General features: G+C 42.0%; 1 protein-coding gene and 2 long non-coding RNA genes across 3 annotated transcripts in view; 1 reads left to right on the top strand and 2 right to left on the bottom strand.

Moving 5' to 3' along the window:
* Positions 1-8,718, bottom strand: part of LOC132463668 (uncharacterized) — a 114,689-nt gene extending 105,971 nt beyond the window's left edge. Inside the window, exon 1 of the long non-coding RNA XR_009527106.1 lies at positions 8,261-8,718. This is a non-coding gene — a long non-coding RNA (uncharacterized LOC132463668). The remainder of the gene's footprint in view (positions 1-8,260) is intronic.
* The window catches only part of LOC132463666 (uncharacterized), a 193,248-nt gene extending 175,185 nt beyond the window's left edge, over positions 1-18,063 (top strand). Inside the window, exons 73-74 of the mRNA XM_060059966.1 lie at positions 15,839-15,989; positions 17,974-18,063. Coding sequence (XP_059915949.1) covers positions 15,839-15,989; positions 17,974-17,984 — 162 coding nt within the window. The 3' untranslated portion in view covers positions 17,985-18,063. The remainder of the gene's footprint in view (positions 1-15,838; positions 15,990-17,973) is intronic.
* LOC132463667 (uncharacterized) lies at positions 1,805-2,785 on the bottom strand. Its single transcript, XR_009527105.1, has 2 exons — positions 2,534-2,785; positions 1,805-2,030 (listed from the first exon to the last, which is right to left on the bottom strand). It is a non-coding gene; the product is annotated as an uncharacterized LOC132463667 (long non-coding RNA).
* Positions 18,064-20,643: the final 2,580 nt, after the last annotated feature.

Genomic DNA, 20,643 nt, shown 5'->3' with positions numbered 1-20,643 from the left:
TAATGATTGGTCTCTTTGATCCACTTCCTTTTTCCTTTGTTATTGCGTTCATTACCGCCAATGACCTATCACTTGGTTGTTTTGATACTCATTCTGACCATTCCTCATCTTTCAAGCATCTAAATGATGGCTTTGTCATTGAATAATAAATAATGTGGTACGTGGCCATTGTTTTCAATTTAAAGAGCATAAAATGTTTGATCAATTGAACAGTAAAACAATTGAGCACATGAAGACAGACTAATAGACAGACTAATTGGAACAATGCGTTGAAAATAGCGAACTTCTCGATTGGCCATAAGGCACAAAAATCTATTACAGCGAGAAATATACATGAGCTGGAAGCATGTTTATTAGTTTCAGAAAGCCTGTAATGCAATCAATGTGGCTGACTGTGAGAGAGAGAGAGAGAGAGAGAGAGAGAGAGAGAGAGAGAGAGAGAGAGAGAGAGAGAGAGAGAGAGAGTTGGAGATGGGTGTCCCCCCCTAAGGTGAACCTTGATCTCATCGCTTTCACAAGTCTGTGTGAAGACGTAAACATTTATGTATAACCATGTCCATGTTTAAATGGCGTTGTGAAGTAGCAGGGTTATGGATTTATAATTGCGTAGGTGTTTGGATGTTACAATAAGCTTACCTTTCATATTGGGCCATCTTCCCTCTGCTTTGCATGCAGTCTCCATGTGATATAAGATACGGCAGACGTGCGTGTAATTCAGTCCAGGGTGGTTCAACTATTTTAAGGTTTCTCCGCTGTTTACCCTCGGGCACCTTTGGTATTTTTCTCTGTTTCTCCTCTTTTTATATATGTGACCTCGACCAATTCTGTATTTGTTTCAAGAGACTCACTTGTGCAGAGTTCTTCCAGGAAAGAGGGGTTGAATCCAAAGGAATAGCTTTAAAGAGACTTTATTTAGTATAAAGTATTTTCGGTATGGTAAACTGATACTCTGAAGCAAAGAGAGATTGAAGATGTGTTCTAAGCACGTGCGAGCGTTCTCCTAGCTGATCATAGCCCATAAACCCACGTATGTCTAATCGCTGCCGGAAGAATTCTGAGGACAATGTGGATCTGTAGGCTGTTATGATCTGATCAGCGCGGTCCGGAAGTATTGTGAGGAACCGGTGTGACGTAATCCCGGCTTTCCTCGCCTGGTCTGTGGTGCTGCCCTCTGTGGCTAAAGTATCTATCGCAGCCTTCAGTAATGTCCTGCTCCCCTTGTGGCTATGTGTAGTATTTACGGCTAATATGTTTGGTCCTACCCCCTATTGGTTAAGTGAGGGAAATACAGCTGGTGTTCTTAAAATACGTAACAGTCCCTCCTTGGTCATCTCAGATGACCATACAATAATATTTTAAATCATAAGCACCATTTACCACACCGAAAAACATATCCAAAGTAGGATCAATCATCGACACCATCAACCGTGTGGGAACAACTCTTGAGGAGAGGGAAAAAACCACTACGCGCTCATAATACTGAGACGGCATTCACCTTGTGGGTCTCATTGGAAATACAGGTCATTATTTAACAATACCACAATGAACATAAATCTTGTTATCATACAATCACATGGCCAAACCGCACACAAACAAAACTATCCATAGAAATCCTGAGCTAATACTTTTGGTTATGTGCAACAAGGTCATAAAATATTCAACAGGTGCAAAAGTAACGTAAAAATTGGTGGTCATAATACAATTTTAAAATTTCAAAATGATTGATAGGCTAGCATGGATTTGGGGGGTTCAGGTGATCTTCGTGTATTGGTGCGCCGGTTCATGTGGGTGGTTTGGGCATGGATTTGGGGGGTTCAGGTGATCTTCGTGTATTGGTGCGCTGGTTCATGTGGGTGGTTTTGGGCGATGTTATTATCGTAGTCATTGTTTTTTCTGTCGCCGTCGGGCCTGTAATTCATGAACCCAAGACTCGTCCCTCCTTGTCAAGGGCTCAACTCAGAGAGGTTACTCCTACATCATGGGAGCCTCCAAACAGGTTCTCCGTCGTCGTCGTGTCAGTAACAGGTGGCCTGTAAAACAACCGTCTCAAGGAAGATCAACAGTACCATTATCAATGCAGCGATTCAGAAATAACGGGTTGCACTCGCAACCAAGCAACACTACACAATAACAAACATAGTCTGGTATGGTTGTTTTAAAATGTGTTATTCAAGTAAATCCGGGATATTGATTATCTTAAATACAGTCGATTCTACTAGAATAGTATAGGTGTGACTATTCTAGATATTACAGCTGGATAGGGTCGGGCCCCTCAGGTAATGTAAGCCTGAATGGCACTTGGCACTTCTGTAGCGCCCACTGCTGTGGTGATCAGCAGATGCAGTAGCCCTCGTGCACAGGGAATACAACGGCAGCCGGTGACAATTAACACGGTCTCTGCATTTATTCCCGCGACGGGCACTTACTGGATTCTGCCTTTCCACCTCCCAAACATATTCTCCATCCATCCTGTGAAAGGGTCATTAATGCCGGAGTTCTCTGCCAATTCTAACCTGAGGGATTGTAATCATACCAGCGCCCTGGCCACCAACCCATCCGGAGCGATTCAAATCCTGCTGTTATTTGATCTCCTCATGTGACTGTTAGTCCTTGCTCGGCGGTGGTAGTTTGTAGGCTCCGGGTGTGTCTGCATCTGGTTCTGGAACTTTTGTTTCTATTGCAGAAATACAAACTCATGTACAGCAGTTAGTTGTTCAAAAACATATTTCCATGAATTCTAATTTTAATTGTTTTACAGTATCTACTTTGATTTAATTTCACATTACATCCCTCCTTGCGCATAATGACAACCAAAGCTAACAACACCGTAGTGCAACCAAGTTGCTATAACCAAAAAGATGTAAAAGGGAAATAACAATGTTAAAATGTGCATGTTCAATATCACTTCTGTGTTAGCCGTATCTCATAATAACAGTTACCTTCATCATACTACCTGATTGTCCTACACTAACTATGTATATTGGATGACCTAATCTTCATTTATTCTACCTATTGCTCGCATTTGATGTTGTCCACACTTTGATTCACTCCTATGTACATCGCATACCACATCAAACGTGAATACGCCTTATTTTCTGCACAACATCCTATTGCGTCACTTTCTGCATACCACATCAAACGTGAATATGTCTTAGCAAAGTGAAGTAAAGTAAAACCCAGTTTTATCTTTACTTATTTTATAGCTACACATGTCCCGGACACGTTCATTACTATTTCCAAAACAGTTTTTTAGCTACGCAGGTCCCAGACCTAACTATACCATTTCATGAACAGTATTTATTATTATAATTATCTAGTTTTTTGTTGGTCAACATCAAATCGATACATTAATTCAACCTTCTGACTTACCGACCTACCCGATTTCTCCCCGTGTGAGCCCGTAAATGTAAATGTAAATGGACTGCATTTATATAGCGCTTTTCTAACCATTGGCCACTCAAAGCGCTTTACAATATTGCCTCACATTCACCATTCACGCACACATTCACACACCGACGGCGGAGTCAACCATGCAAGGCGACAGCCAGCTCGTCGGGAGCTAACAGTCAGGGTTAGGTGCCTTGCTCAAGGACACCTCGACACTCAGCTAGGAGGAGCCGGGGATTGAACCAGCAACCTTCAGGTTACCAGCCAACCCGCTCTACCTCCTGAGCTACTGCCGCCCGTGAATGACAACTCTCCCGGGGCCTCCCCATGAGCCCCATCGTTACCACCTCAGAACACTGCAGGAACGATTAGTCGATTAACGTGTGGCTCGGAGGCTCCCAGGAAGTGCCACAATCCTACGTCTGACACCCGGTGAATCTTGAGCTAGGTCAATCAAAACCGTCTAAACTAGGCAGAACAAAGAGTCATCCAAACCTACAACAATTATGCACATCTGGGTATTAAGTATATGGTGATATTCTATAAACAAAACAAAAACTGAACCTAAAAGAAAAATTCAGAAGTTATTGGATAAAGCAAAGTTATTGAAAGTTAATTATAATGAACCATTTTCTAATTATCTTAGTTTTATATGTGGTATGCTTTCAATATCCCCTCGTGTATGTAACAGTCGAGTAACCTCCATTATTTTGGTGGCTCTGGCACACACAAGAGGACATTCACACATGGTATATGAATCCACCATTTGTTTTCATTTTATATTTTTACTGATTTTTATTTTCATTTTATTTTTATCTCTATATACACATTCTTAAGAAAAGCACGAACGAAGATTAATCATAATATGCATCAACAGACCTAAAAATAAGCATATTATTCAACAATTTGAGACCTCAGATGCGATTTCTTCCTGCGGAGCCCTTCATTTTCTAAAGGGTCCGCAGAGAGGTCCGCTGAGTGGCCAGGAGTTCTTAAACATTCAGAAGTGTTGCTGAGGACAGCTGCCTCACAACAAACCAAAAGCCTTTGTTAACCATATGGTCATCTAAGTCATCATTCCTTAAGATGTCATAAATATGGGGTTGGCCGTTCCTTATCACTTGCGTCTCTGCGCTTCTCTGGGGATCAAGCATAACGGGCACAAACCAACACAGGACAACAAAGGAATAGAGTGAGAACTGATTTCCACTAACCTCAAAGGATTTTGAACGACCCTGCAGAATAAGAGGGTGACAAGACCACATGGGAAAATACAAACATACGTTTTTTATAGTTTGTAATGAAATATATATTTTAATCTTTCTTATTTTGGTATTTTGGACCTCGTCAGGTCTGTTGAACTATGCATTTCTACCGCTTGTCCTCAGGATCCTCTATTGGGGGGGACTCTTCTGCTCTCCTATGAGGCAGGTTATCCCAAAATTCTTCTAATAAGAATTCCCAGGCCTGGTTAATCCCCGGACTTCTGTGGACGAGCGGTATGCATGCTATGGACAACTTTAAAGGCTAACCGTTCATGATGCGGAGTTTAGATAATTATTCCTATTTTAAGATCACCGTGTAACTGTCGTATAGGGATCTGGTTTGATGCAAGACCCCTGGGTTGGTGTCCTTTTGTAGGACTTCTTTCGGTTCTGGAATCCGGCATTCCTAATTGTTGAATACAAGATATTGCATGCATATTGGTGGTATGATATTATATCTATTGCAATCGCTCCAATGGAAGCAATAGTTGACCTTTGAACATTTCACGCAGTGTTTATTCGTATTTAGTAGCTGATTATAGCAGAATTTAACCCATGTAGATTTAATATTCGTAAAAAACGTATTGTAATTGTGTCTACAGCAGTTGCGCTAACTCCCTCCTTGGGCACCGTTTAAAACCATGTGCACCATTTATCAATTAGACATATTATTCTAGCAGTTGAACCCCGTGTCTATTTGAACCAGCCTGGTTCTCTACCTGTCTTGCTACACAAAACGCATGTTTAATAGACAGAAGGGCTTAGCAATCTGAAAAAAATAAAATAATTACTGTCAGTGTTTGGCATTCGTTCTTATACTGCCATTTCCTGGAGAGAGAAAGAATTAAGATCAATGCAGAGAAGTAAAAAGATGAGTGTTTGGCAACTATAATGCTTGTGTTGCCACCTCCTAAAGAGAAAAGAGAATTAATATTTTATGCACCGTAAAATGATGATCGTGGGCAACTGATCGTTGTGTTGCCACTCCCTGATTAGAAAAGAGAATATTTGTAGTAATGTTAACGATTAAAAATGATGAATGTCGGGCATCCATTACTGCTCGGGTTGCCAAGGCCTGACGAGAAAAGAGAACAAATTTAGTACAAATGCAAGAGATCGGCTACTTGGAACGCTGGGGGTCGTCTAGTTGGGACTTATAATAGTTATATACTTGTGGTACATTTGGAGATGTTGAGATGTAATTGGGAATAATCTCGTGTTAACGAGTAGGGGGCACTACCAAGAACTACAAATATGGCTGCGGTGCATACTACATACGTATCAGCCGACTACAGAAACTTCTCTGAGTTCTATCTGTCCGGCTGAAAACTGTGGTACCTTATGGCATAAGGCTACCACTTAACCGCAATTTGTGTTCTTAATACACTCTGTTTCTGCGCTTTGTGTACATTTATATGTACACAGATAGCCCTATGAGATCCTTGGATGATAAGGGGAACTACAAATAGAAGTTATCATTGTTAAAAATAGCGACAGAGAGGGAGAGATAGAGAGAGGTGATGTGGGAAGGGTGGGGGTTCATTCTATTCTCTGGGGAAGAGGGGGGTCTTTATGAGGGGGGGTGGGAGATGGGGACTAAAGGATGGGGAAGGAATTTAAGGGGTGAGGGAGGGCCTACTTTTAGACAGGCAGGCAGACAGAGAGAAAGAGCGAGGAATTGGGAGTTACAAGATTGTACAACGTTAATTACTTTTCAATATCCCATATTGAAACTGTGGAACAACCTTCCTGGTTGCCCAAAAGTAATATGTCTGTACAAACAAAGTGGATTTACAGATTTATCACATGTATACATAAATATTGTTCTCCCATATATGTTGAATTCTATTAGTTACAAAACTATAGCCAAAATATTATGTGTCAGAAACTATTGCTTTACCGATGGTTTTCAACTTATTGCTATGGATTTGTTGATTCGTAGAGGATGAGGATGATGGCACTTAAGGAGCGTGCGGAAACTGTAGTTATGAACTAGATATTGATATTTAAATCAAAATCAAACTAAATACCTCAAATATTGGAATGAAATATACAATGGTAATACTTCCAGCTATTGACTAGTGAAATGTGACAATTATACTTGCACCATTGGCTGAATAAGTAGCTGCCAAAACATTGTTATCATTTGAAACAGATGGATCTTTAAGGGAATTTATTTATGGAGAGAGAACATATTTCTACACACAGAGACAGAGACAGACAGACAGACAGACAGACAGACAGACAGACAGACATAACACACCGGGGGTCCCTTTGTGCAGGCTACCATTGCCTTATCAAACAGCCAGGAGCACCCAGGTCAAAAATGACACTTGTTGCCTTCAATAAGTGTGTGCTTGGAGAGAGATAGAGAGAACATATCTCTAGAGAGAGAGGTAGAGATTGTCAAAGTGAGAGAGGTCTGCTATTGTCCCAGGTCAGAGACCACGCAGTCTTAACAACAGACAAGATGGCCCCTACCGTACTTGCAGAAGAGAGAGAGAGAGAGAGAGAGAGAGAGAGAGAGAGAGAGAGAGAGAGAGAGAGAGAGAGAGAGAGAGAGAGAGAGGGTATAGAGAGAGAGAGAGAGAGGATGTAACACTTAAGTTGAGCCCCCCTGTTTCTCACGAGCAATGGCGTTTGTTTCAAAAAGGGCTCTGACTACAAAGATTGTGGAGGTACGAACAAAGGAAATGCACGTTTCCAAGACGCGTTGTCCCTTTAAATCGTATACCACGTGGTACATCCAAAATGCTGTAGAAACAAACTGTATTGGATCTCTATAAGAAGTATGAGATTCCTGCAAGTTTGTCCCCACGGCGGGTTAGCGAGGCACTTGATAGCAGATGGGTTATACTGCGTAAGTCTACCTCTACGGCTGCGTTCTATACTAACCAAAATTGCACATTAGATGTTACATGAACCGGGCTGTGAGGAATCAATTCGATTTGAACTCCTTGGCAAACGACGGCCAAGCCTCCGGTTTAATATGCAACTAAGCTAGATTAACGTTAAAAACCTGACCTTTCCTCGCTCCACCGTAAGAGTTTAGAAGTTTGTGGCCGGTAATAAATAAACCTTATGGTGGCCCGGCTGAACTTCGAAGCTTATCACCACTTACCCTATGGTGGCCCGGCTGAACTCGAAGCTTATCACCACTTTTACCTTATGATGGTCTCGGCTTAACTTCGAGACTTACATCATATAACACTTAAAACCACAGGTAATACGTCTCCCACGTGGTACGAACATTAGATCTAGTCAGGATTGGATACAGTCTATCTACAAACCCATATAAAACACACTCCTAGCTCTTTGCTTTGTGAGATAGTTATTTGATTTAATTTGTTAGCGTATCCGAGGCCGTGTATCTAAACGGCTGTTATGAATTTCGATCCGATCGCCGAGACCGCACGTCCCCTCAACCAGGCGGATGCAGTACAAGCTATTCACCTAAATGTGACTATATCTAACTATACAGAGTTCAGTCATGGACAACAGGTTCTGTTTACCTTTCTTGTGGCGCCTGTAAGTAGCTTGTACTGCTTTCCGAACGGCCTCGCGGTCACTAGTCTCGGTCCGGGACTTTCCAAGAACGTCGGGGTCACCAATTGCAGAGTTCTTCCAGGAAAGAGGGGTCGAATCCAAAGGAATAGCTTTAAAGAGACTTTATTTAGTATAAAGTATTTTCGGTATGGTAAACTGATACTCTGAAGCAAAGAGAGATTGAAGATGTGTTCTAAGCACGTGCGAGCGTTCTCCTAGCTGATCATAGCCCATAAACCCACGTATGTCTAATCGCTGCCGGAAGAATTCTGAGGACAATGTGGATCTGTAGGCTGTTATGATCTGATCAGCGCGGTCCGGAAGTATTGTGAGGAACCGGTGTGACGTAATCCCGGCTTTCCTCGCCTGGTCTGTGGTGCTGCCCTCTGTGGCTAAAGTATCTATTGCAGCCTTCAGTAATGTCCTGCTCCCCTTGTGGCTATGTGTAGTATTTACGGCTAATATGTTTGGTCCTACCCCATTGGTCCATGTGTGGGTAGCTTAGATTCTTAAAATACGTAACACAACGTTTTACTTCTTTAGTCACCACAGCTTCGTTAAGGATCTTTTGCTTGTATTTAGGGAGAAGGAAGATGGCAACGTGATCTGACTTTCCGAATGCAGGCAGGGGGATAGCCTTGTAGGTGTCCTTGAACGGAGTGTAGCAGTGATCCAAGGTGTTGTCTCCTCGCGTCGGGAAGTGGATATGCTGTTTAAATTCAGGCAGGCCCCGGGAAAGTTTGGCTTTGTTAAAATCACCGAGAACGATGATAGCAGCTGCCGGATGACGATGTTGTTGTTTGTTTATCACCTCCTGCAGCTCGGATATGGCAGTATCTGTGTTGGCTTGTGGGGGGATGTAAACCGCGGTGGTGATGATTGCGGTGAACTCACGGGGTAGATAGTGGGGGCGGCACATAATGGACAGATGTTCCTGATGGGGAGTACAGCCCTGGGAGAGAACGGTAATGTTCCTCGGATCACACCACTTGTTGTTAGTCATGAAACAAACTCCTCCACCCTTGGACTTTCCGGACTCTTCCGTTCTATCCATGCGAGCGATGGAGAAATACTCGGCGGGTGTAACAGAGTGATCCGGGATAGATGGGGACAGCCAGGATTCGGTAAAACATAAAATGCTACAATCTCTGACGTCACGCTGGAAGGCAATCCTTGCTCTAATATCATCCATCTTATTCTCTAGAGACTGGACATTTGCTAGCAGAATACTGGGCAAAGGTGGATGGTTTACCTTCCTCCTCAGTCTGTCCCGGATCCCCCCTCTTCTCCCTCTGTGTTTTGACCGTTTCCAGGGCTTGTCGCTATTTCTGTTATGACCGTCAGTTTGTCGGAGAATCTCAGCTGGAAACGCCGACTTGCTGTCAAAAGACGTGCTAACATAAAATATGCCGCACTGATCCCTTATTTCTAAAAGCATTTGGTGATCATATGTGATCATACTAAAAGTCACATCAGTAAAAAAGATTAAATATAAAAAAAATAGGTAAAGTGCACAGTCTAAACATAGAGACCCTAATGTATTCCAGGTTAAACAATGCGCCATGACGACCAGTCCGATTTCCCATTTCCGGTTAAAAGCGAGAATACCGAGCTGGTTGTAGTTTATTGAGAGGGTGAGTTCGGGCTCCGCTTGCCATTTTGACCTCATGTAATATATAACTTTTACAACTATTGCCGTAGCCTTCAAGATCTGTGCTAGCGGTGCAAATGTGCTAGCCGCTATGTAAACAGCACTCGACCGGAAAATGGGAAACCGGCGGGCCACTACGAATCATGGGAAATATCACCGGCTTATTCCAGTCGTGGAATAAGCCGGATACCAAAATCTTTTTTCTTCTTCTTTTAAGTTGCCTCACCTTAATTTCACCTGCTATCTATCCTTGTTCAATCACTTGATAGGGAGGGGGAAAAGAAACAGAAAAAAAAACGAAATTCCAACTATGACACTCCAGTGATCGACATGACTATCCACCAGTCTATGTTTACTAGCCGCCTACTATCTCTAGCGCATCCAATCATCATAAAGTATCTACGTCAGTTCCCCTGTCGTTCTGCTGGGCACGGACGCAGGCAGGGCCATGGCGCGGACACAGGCAGTTGAAAAAGCAAACGAAGAGTTTGGATATTTTGTGTGCAGTGCACTCAAAATCTACTTGAGTAAAAGTAAATATATTTTAATTGAAAAACCTACTTGAGTAAGAGTAAAAAGTACTTTGTTACAAAGTTACGCAAATTACAAGTTACTTCACATTTTTGTATTGCAGTGCTTGGATCATTCAAAAAGACATAACGTGTGAGTGAGTGAATGAGAGAGGAAAGATGTACTCTTAAAACATCATTCATTGTGTGTATTTTTCATTAAACATACATACAACTATTCATAAAACAAAATTAAGTTCATGTAATTTCAAACAAATTGACACACTAAAAATTTAAATTGATTTCAGCTCTGTGCATATGACAAAAGGCAACAGCTTTGTAGGAGCACTACCCGGGATGGCTTGGTTAGCTGATTGGCCAATCAGATTTGTCTTGGCGCAATTGCGATTCAGCCTACGCATAGCATGCAGTGGTGGATTTAATGATTTGTTTCCGTGACCCAGTTCGCGTGAGTCAGTTCGCCAAGAGGATTCGTTCGCGAATCGTTCGTTCGTTCGTTCGTTCAGTCGAGTTTCCGGTAGCACTGAGTCTGACTGACTCAGCTGAGAACCGTGCAATGGCGTGCATTCCATGATGCGATTTACCGCTACCGGGAACCAGGCTGAACGAACAACCGATTCGCGAACGACTCCTCCCAGTTCAGTCGAGTTTCCGGTAGCACTGAGTCTGACTGACTCAGCTGAGAACCGTGCAATGGCGTGCATTCCATGATGCGATTCACCGCTACCGGAAACTAGGCTGATTCATGATTGGGTATGCAGCCAGGCGGCTAGGTGGTGCTGTGATATACCATCACACAACACCGCCATGTCTAAGTGCATGCATAGAATCTTCCTTCTACTCTTATCTGCGCAGGTAACGTTACGATACCAGAGCGCGGGAGGCTAACTATAAGCGACACCAAGCAAGAGAAGTGAGAGAGGTGGAGAAGGAATAGATATCTGTTTCCCTTTACTGTATAACACAACATTAGCGGGATCTCGGGAGGAAAAGCAATGCTTAGCGAAATGCTAACCTTAGCTTAGTTCTTTGTTTGCGTTCGCTGTACAGCACCGCGCCAATCAACTGTGACTGCTGCAGAGCGTGAGCGTCTTGGGAATACCCGGTCAATATAATGGATAGAATATGGACACATCAGACAATCAATATTCAGTATTTGTTATTGATTTATTGTAATTCCCTGAAAAGATGCACGTTCCAGGATGAATTGAAAAGCGGGCTGTGGGCTGAGATGGCAGAGGAAAGCTGATTTGGAACGGATCAACAGCTGTTCGCTGTAGAAAAATGGCACTCGGGCCAGCCTCAGTGGAGTAAATGCTACCGAAACTCGTTCGTTCAGTCGAGTTTCCGGTGAATCGAATGGTGAACGAGACGAACGAGCCAGTTCGGTTCGTTCGTCCTAAAGACTCGTTCATTCGAACCGGTTCGCGAACGAACGAGCCAACACTAATAGCATGCACGCACACTCACTGCCAGACACAACAACGACAAACATGTTCTAGAGTGGTCTACAGAATACAGAGCCTACGTTACATTGTATCTTTAGAATTCTATAAATTCTATGTGGACCGTACTCCCCCCCCGGCGTTTCTAGTCGTGCGTTCACACCAAACGCGACGGGGCGACACAATTCCATACAAAGTCAACGTAGAGACGTGAATCGGGCGAATTTTTCGCATGAGAAAACCGCGAGAAGACCCGCGAGAAAAACCGCTTTGCGGTGTTTGTTTACCGCCGTTGCTATGGCTACTGGTCTTGTGTGTTCCAACGGTTTATTAGGTATCTAATAAATCGCTGTCTAATCAATACTTCATTCACTGCCTTTTCCGTGGTCATTACAATATTCTGAATAGACTGCGTCGGGTTCTCCGACGTCTCTCCCTCTTCCACAACAGGTAAAGACATGCAATGGTGGTTATCTCGGCCATGGTTAAGAATGAATTGGCATGAAGCACAGTTGGCGGGCAAATGATGTCGCGTGACAAATTCGCCTGATAAAACTTGCACAGCAACAGATTATGATTTGTCCCACGACAAAACTTGGGCGACAACGCGAACGGGCCACATATGTGTCTTTTGGTATGAACGCAGCATCGACTCATCTTCTCAGCTATGGAATCGCAACAATGTTGCAACCTAGGGAGGGGCGTCGCTTACCTGTACGCTTGTATTAGAGTCAACAAAGATAATGTGTTCATCATAATACTCATTTTAATGAAGGCACAATGGAAAACGTAATTGAGTAAAGAGTAGAATTCTAAATCAAATATTTACTTGAGTAAGAGTAAAATTACATTGACTTAAAAACCTTAATTTATTTTTTTACTCATTTGCGTTACTTCACACCACTGACCACTGGGAATGCTTTTCCATAACATACCAAAAAAATATCCTGTCTGAAATGAATTTACATACTTCAGCCTTATTTTTATGACGCAGAAGTCTCGGTTAAATTAATTTGACAAAGTCTGAGATAAATGTATCAGTTAAATGTTTATCTTTTTTTGTTTGCTGATTTAATGCATTGTTTGCACCTCTGTGTTGTAGCTGGAATTTATGTACAAGCCTATAGTTATGTAATGGTTCAAATGAAATAATTGACCTGGGGACCTGGTTTTGTCTTTGTACTTTGCTTTGGTTCAGTGCAGTAATCTGAATTCCATTTTGAGTCTTTTCTGTATGGCTTGACTGTTTACTATTCAAAATAAATAAACCTGCATTTGTGATAACTTGGCTGTCTTCTAACTACTGGTTGTATGCTGTAATGACTTAACGAAATGTGAAGAGGTTGCAACTTTAGAATAGGGAACATGTTTGGGTTAATGAGGGTCAAAGTACTTTTGAGTTAAATATGAACAAGACCCCACTTTAGAATAATAATAATAATACATTTAATTTAGAGGCGCCTTTCAAAACACCCAAGGTCACCTAATAGGGAACATATTTTGATTTAATAAGTTAAGTTAAGTTAAGACAGGTTTCCACTTGTAGTTTTGCGTTGTATTCCATAAGAATAGACTATACCAATCCAGAGTAATAGAGGGCATGACTATTCTTGTGCTATTGCCCCTTTACAAGGCCCCAATGATGCCTTGGTTAGGCTGACGTTGACGCAAACTATTTCCAACATACCTTCAGATTTTAGTAATCGACCTGGTGGATGGCGTCACAGGTTTCAGGGACGATTTTCCGAATTGTAGACACCCATTCGAAACTGATATGAGAGACTCTTTAAGCCTTCTCCTGCAATCATAAACGAACACATGACTTGGTGAAATACATGAGCCCCAGCACAGGTTCCAAGAAAGGAACCGAAAAACTAAAATAATACAAACAAACAGCTTACCTGTTGCGGGGAAACGCAGTGTGACCATCAGACGTTCACCGACAGATGTACAATCCCGGTAATTGGTGTTGCATCGCTGGATACTCGGTACGCGATACTCGATACAGGATAAAATTGTTGAAATCACCTGGCTCGTCCATCTCAAGTTCCCGGCACAAATTCGGGAAAGCTCCTTGAGTCTGTCACTGTTGTTTCCATGACTTCACCCACTTAGTGTGATTTATCCATACTTTTCACATGCGACATCTTTCTTCTTCCACAAGCAGAAGTAGCCCGAGAGCTGACAACGCTAGTATCTTCTTATCACTAGCCATCGTATTATTTCAATTTCAGAGAGTAATGACAACAACAATTCTTCTTGACTTCTCAACACTCTCTGCTGACAACAATGACTGTCAACAGCCTGCTCTCTGTTTAGGTTCTGTTTAGGAACATCTCTGTTCAAGAGATGTTCGGTCATTTCCGTTTCTTGTTTTTTTGTGGCCACAACCCAGATTCGCGCCTCCTGCTGTTATGGAGACATTACGTCTTGTGCAAGCGCAGAACGTATGCTCTAGTCGGTTTTCAGTCAGGTGTGTTCTTCACACTTTTTGACCACGTCGGGGATAAGGGAGCCGACTAATCGGTCCGACTGTCTTTTCTGCCGATGATTTGCAATTGGATTGGTGTGTCAGGGCCTTAAGGCTCCCCACTGAATGTGACTGGACTGGAAACATACAAACTGTAGGCTGTCCAGTCCAGTGGAACCCCTATAGATAAGAACCCTAAACAACCTGCTCCTTAATGATATACACTGGGAATGGCGTTGGATAAAAGCACAAAAACGACTTAATAGTGGGTATTAAAATACTCTCAACTTGATGAGGAATAAGTTGTGCTTGTTCCGTTCAAATTCCATTTTTTGTCTTCTTTACAGTCCCCTTTAGCTTCTTTACAGTACTTTGTAGCATCTCTCCAGTCCTTCGTGGGGTCTTTATAGTCCTTTGCAGTGTTTTACAGTCCTTTTATAATGTCTTCACAGTCCTTTGTAGTGTCTTTATAGTCCTTTGTAGCGTTTTTACAGTCTTTATAGCGTCTTTACAGTCTTTTGTAACAGTATTCAGTTCTGAACACTCAACCAACATGTGATATAGCTTCTCAGAGCACTCTGAAAGGTACAGCGATAAAAGACCAACAGAGCCTTGGACCTCATAAAGAAACTCTTGAGAAAGCTCCAGAAAGTACTGTCTCTGCTGATCCTTCTTCAGGATTGAAATTAGTGTCGAGAAGCCATGTGAGGTTGTCTGAGATGTATGTACCAAGAAATTTAAGTCCATCAAAATATCAACAGATAGACCCATTGATGGAAATAGAAATTAGATAGTTTCTGATTTGAACAATGATTTATTTTGTCTTTACATTGCATAACATTTATTTAGTTGATGCTTTCTCAAAGCATCTTAGAATAAGTAAATTCAACCATGAAGATAAAACACAGAATGTGCAAGAGTCATGAAAGGACATAACATTCCTCAAATAAGCAAACTACTTTAAGTGCAATGTTATAGAGTGTAGATAATATAGATGCATTCATATTTGAACACTTATTTTTGAGAAATGGATGTCTGAACGGATGATTTCGGTCTGCAAAAGATAAGTTGTTGTCATGTCTAATCCCTGTCATGTGATTGATGTCATCTGCAATTTTGATGATTGATTGTTGTTGTCATATTTGGCAACACAATCGTGAGTAAACAGACTATACAATAGGGGACTGAGACAGCAACCCTGAGGCACACCAGTCGAAGAACTTATGTAGACGAGATGTGTTTTGCTTGCTCTCACAGTTTGAGGCTTGCCTGGATATCAAATAACCAGCTGCTGTTGCAAATGCTAAATTTCAGCAAGCTCAGTCACAGTAGGTTTGTCTGAAGTGGAACATTGGACATACATCCTGGAGGTCCAGGGGGACAATACAAGCACACACACAGAACACCCAGCAGTTGAATGGATGGTTCAATAGTCCACCCCACCCTTAAGACTTCGGCCATGCATTAGGTTCCGTTCATCATCCCCTTGAATAATGACCTGCTGTACTCTGTGACCACCCCCCCCCCCCCCCCCCCCCCCCCAGGTGGACCCGGGCCAGTTCCTCTCTGTGTGTAGAAGGAGCCCCTGCAACTCCGCCCGGAAGCTGGTGATGACCTCCCCCTGTAGATTGGCAGCTGCGTTCGTCCACCTCTGCCAGCAGAACCACGTCCCCATGGACCTCCCACTGCACTGTTGTGAGTCCAGTGGTCTTGCTGGTATTTTGTTGTTATATATATTCTAGAACTCTCCGGGTGCTTAGGCGGGAGTCCTCGAGCTCTATATTTAAATAATATAATACAATATATCTGCAAAATACATAATATATCGATATAATATCGCGGCCAAAAGCTGTATGGGCCTCCGAATGATATTATGAATCTCAAACGACTGCGTCGGGTTCTCCGACGTCTCTTGTTCTTCCACTGATACGTCATTCTGAAGTACGGACTGAGCGGCGACATGGAGGAGGAGAAAGGGATTGTTTTGCCGTTTGCGGACTCCCGGTACTTCCACCACGAGACTCGTAGTGGAGGTTATCTCGGCCATGGTTGAGAAGGATTTGGGGAAAAGGAACTTTGGCTTTGACTCCCTGATTGTTGCCCGGGATTGTCTCCCGCCGGAACCCCGCTGCCGGTGCGCCGGAGCACTACCGCTAGAGCACCACCACCGGAGCACCACCACCGGAGCACCAGCCAACATCGGACAGGAGAACGTTTTCCCATTACCTGAACAAGTGTTATACCGACATGGAATCGAGGCATTTCTCCGCAGACATGGATATTGTTCTTTCATATGGTTTTATATGCTATCGTCGATGTATCTACAGTCAATTAAGAAACGGATAAGTAAAGTAATAAGTATTGAAGTTACTTTTTAATTGAAGTAACTAGTAAAGTAAATTCATTACAATTTACAGAAGTAACTAGTAAAAAGTAACTAATTACTTTTTTGAAGTAACTACCCCTACACTGACCGCGGGGCACCACTGCCACGGGGCACCACCGCCGCGGGGCACCACCGCCGCGGGGCACCACCGCCACGGGGCACTACTACCACGGGGCTCCACCGCCGCCGCCTGGCAGCAGGGGCTCACGCGGGAGACAATCCCGGGCAACAATCCCTTTCTCCTCCATGTCGATTCAATGATTCAATCTGGACTTAAGTTCCTTTCCCCCAATTCCTTCTCAACCATGGCCGAGATAACCCCCACTACGAGTCTCTTTGTGGAAGCACCAGAGACGTGAACCCGACGCAGTCTAGCCTTTTCACCAAATGGGAGCTTTACGCAAACCATACCTTATGTTGCGTGTTATGCGCCATAACACCAACAGCAGAACGGTTATCCAAATAACAAAGTATATTTACACACACTCATGTGGCGCTTGCACGGTCGGTGCTCATTGGTGGGCCAAATTCTCTGGGCGGGCAAAGCAGAGAAAGGGGAGGTAACCTGGCCCCTTATGATGACATATGGGGCCAAATTCCAAATCGGCGCATCTGAGCTTTCATTTTTCAAAGGCGGAGCAGGATACCTCAAACATCATTTCTAGCCACTGGGGAACCATAGGCAGGCTAGGGGAACTCATATTAATGTTTCTACATTGACCCTTAATAGGGCTACAGGTTTTGCAGACAGTAATTACTGATGGGCAGCAAAGTACTGTACAACCATAGTGTTCAAAAAGCCAGTGTAACACATTAAGTTATGAAAATCTTATGATGCCAAGGGCAGTAGAAGACATTGAAGGACTGGCCTAGGTGGTCAAACCATCATTGAAGTCTCTCCTGGTGTCCTCCAACAAAAGATTTTGATAACGATTTTTGGTTCCTCAAGATTCAAGAGTTTAATTGGTCCCATACATGCTGGGAGAAATGGCAAGAAATGCTGTGAAATTAAAAGTGACAGTGCCGGCCGAGATGTGTAACATTCAAAATATTAAATATAAAAACAATTGGTGACAAATAATATACAAATAAGAAATAAATGACAATTAAAACAAGTAGCCCTATATAGAATAACAATTAACTGTAACAGAAAAAAATTAAATACCTATATTATATTGTCCTTTAAGGAGACACCTAATCGCTTGGTCCTCCTAGCATTTGAATGGCAGTAGTCTTTCTTAAGGACAACTGCCATAGTAATTTAGTTTTCTTCTCTTCTTGGTCCTGTTGCAGTGCATCCGTGAAGGGGAGGGGTCTTGGTCTGGAGATCACCTCTACAACTGCTGACCCCATGGCCTCTCTCTCTCTCTCTCTCTCTCTCTCTCTTTCTCTCTCTACTGTCTACCACTCATTCCTGATAACCATAGCTATGCAAATTTGGGAATTTGGGATTAGATTGTCCTGTGTTTGTGTAACTGATGAGTAACAGATTGTGTATTTTTGACATTGGTTGTATACAGTTGAGTGTTTTAACTATGGTGTCAATGCATAGAATGTGAACAACAATTTAAAAGCAAAAAGTTTCTGTAACACAGATCGTTGATTTTGGTTATTTATCATTCTCTTTCCATCTGGGAATACAGAAAATGCTTTTTGTTAGAAAAATAATTCAGACAAAAACAATTTGACATTGTTATTAAACATCTGATGTACAACACACCCTAGGATCTTTTTTTACCTTTTTGTGGAATATTTTACTTTGCTGCGGCTAAAATCAATTTCTGAAGCCGCTTCTATGCAGGGACTAACCCTGATTAATTTGGTGCCCAGGGCAAGAATGTTGATTGTGCCCCTTGTATTGCAGACAAGGATATTGGGGGGATTCAAAGAAAGTGATTCCCCCACTTAATTTCCTGCATTCTGGTAAATTGTTATGAAATGTGTTTATTTATGTAGAAGAAAACACAAACAAATTAGTTCCTATGCTGTAGGGCTATTCCATCAACCAAGCTAAAAGCTTGGTTAATTTCACTAAGCCTCGCTATTTTCAGTTAGAGCAGGGGTGTCAAACGTACGGCCCGCGGGCCGGATCAGGCCCGCGAACGGGTTTAATCCGGCCCGCGAGATGATTTTGTGAAGTAGAAGAAAAAAAAGAAATTTTTTTTTTTTTTTTTTTTTTTTTTTTATAAAAATCCTTCCTAGCATTACATGGATTGCATTGACTGGCACTGATTAATTTGTTGTGCATTGAACTACTGGACAATTGTGTGTAACTGGAAGTCGCTTTGGAATGTAACGTAAAATGATCTGCTATTTTTCAATGAAGGAAACTGCTGTTCTTAATGTGTCCACTAGAAGTCGCAATAGCAATTATGTTAAGCAAGCAAACTTTATACCGGGGCTGAGCAGGGAGCAAGTATAAACAGGTAGTGCAGCTAGCCCGGAGCTACCTTGTCGTTCTGCCTTATACTTTCAACATTATGCGCTTTGGCACTCTCATTGCCCCAAAATATCTCTGTCAAAAAGACGAAAGGTGGACACAGAGTGCAGAGTTTTCCAAGAAAAATGGTCATCGTCCTTTTTATTCACGGAAGTAAATGGGAAACCTGTGTTTGGTGTGCTCACAGCATGTTTAATTTTACATAATTATGCCATATTTTTACCGGTCCGGCCCACTTGGGAATAGATTATCCTCCATGTGGCCCCCGAGCTAAAATGAGTTTGACACCCCTGAGTTAGAGTTTCATTCCGGTAACGTGACTTAAGGGATTCTGGGGTGAGTAACCATGAGAATTTATCCGACCAAACTAACCTTGTTCACGGCAGGTTAAATACCAGAATTATTTTGAGAAGTTTCAGAGAAGTCTGTGTGTTGGAAACAAGTGTACCATCAGAAGGTTCCGCCAAGCCTAGTCCTCACGATTTTGTCAAGTAAAAAATTACATATATGAAGTACAAACAGCCTATATTTTCTCATTAAGTGTCTCAGATTAAATGATAAAATAACTAAATGAATTGCATGTTATCGTGGATGTTTTCTCAACACATTTTTATATAAATCTATGCATTCTACCGCAATGGGCAACCATCATTTGGCTGAGTGGTCTAGCGCTGGTGCTGTGGTGCGGGCTGCCAGAGTTCGCGTAGTGAGTAGGTCTTAGAATTCTTGGCATTGGCTTTTTTTTGTAATTCCCTTTGGTAACGCTTTATATTAAGGTCCTTATAATAAGCCTTAGTTAATATGTAATAAGACCTTGTTATATACTTATTAACATTAATTTGTGTTAATAAGACTATCAATAAGTGTTAATAATAACATAATAAACATGTTTATTGTGACATTGTAAGAACTCTATAAGCACACATAAGAAACTTGTTAACTATTTATTGATTGCTGAATAACATTAATAATGGTCTTATATATAACAATAAGATTCTTATAGTTGTTAATAAATGCATTACAAACCCATTTATTGAGACTTACTAACTTACCTATTATGTCATTGTTAAACCGGTAACCCTTCCTTTTACAGTCCCCTAATTACTAGGTATTTACCCGCTACATACATGGTAAATCATAGTGTATTACTGGGTAATTACCACTGGTAATAAGAAGGTAAATACAGAGGTAGTTACCCGGTAAATACATGGTAAATCATAGTGTATTACTGGGTAATTACCGCTGGTAATAAGAAGGTAAATACAGAAGAATAATCCGGTAAATTATAGTGTATTACTGTGTAATTACCACTGGTAATAAGAAGGTAAATACAGAGGAATTACAGCTGAAGTACTAAGTAAAACCTCCACTATTACCCATCAACTCAACTAAGTACTGTGTAGTTGTAACTGTTTTAGGTTGGTAATAACTCTGATATTGTGTACTTCCTAGGAAATAAAGCAACCAATTCTTAGAAACACCTATTAATTCAAGTTACAATTGTAGTTATCCAAGGTTTATGT

This window comes from Gadus macrocephalus, chromosome 8 (assembly GCF_031168955.1).
Source record: "Gadus macrocephalus chromosome 8, ASM3116895v1".
Classification (NCBI taxonomy): domain Eukaryota; kingdom Metazoa; phylum Chordata; class Actinopteri; order Gadiformes; family Gadidae; genus Gadus; species Gadus macrocephalus.
This window is presented reverse-complemented; position numbering and strand designations above follow the sequence as displayed.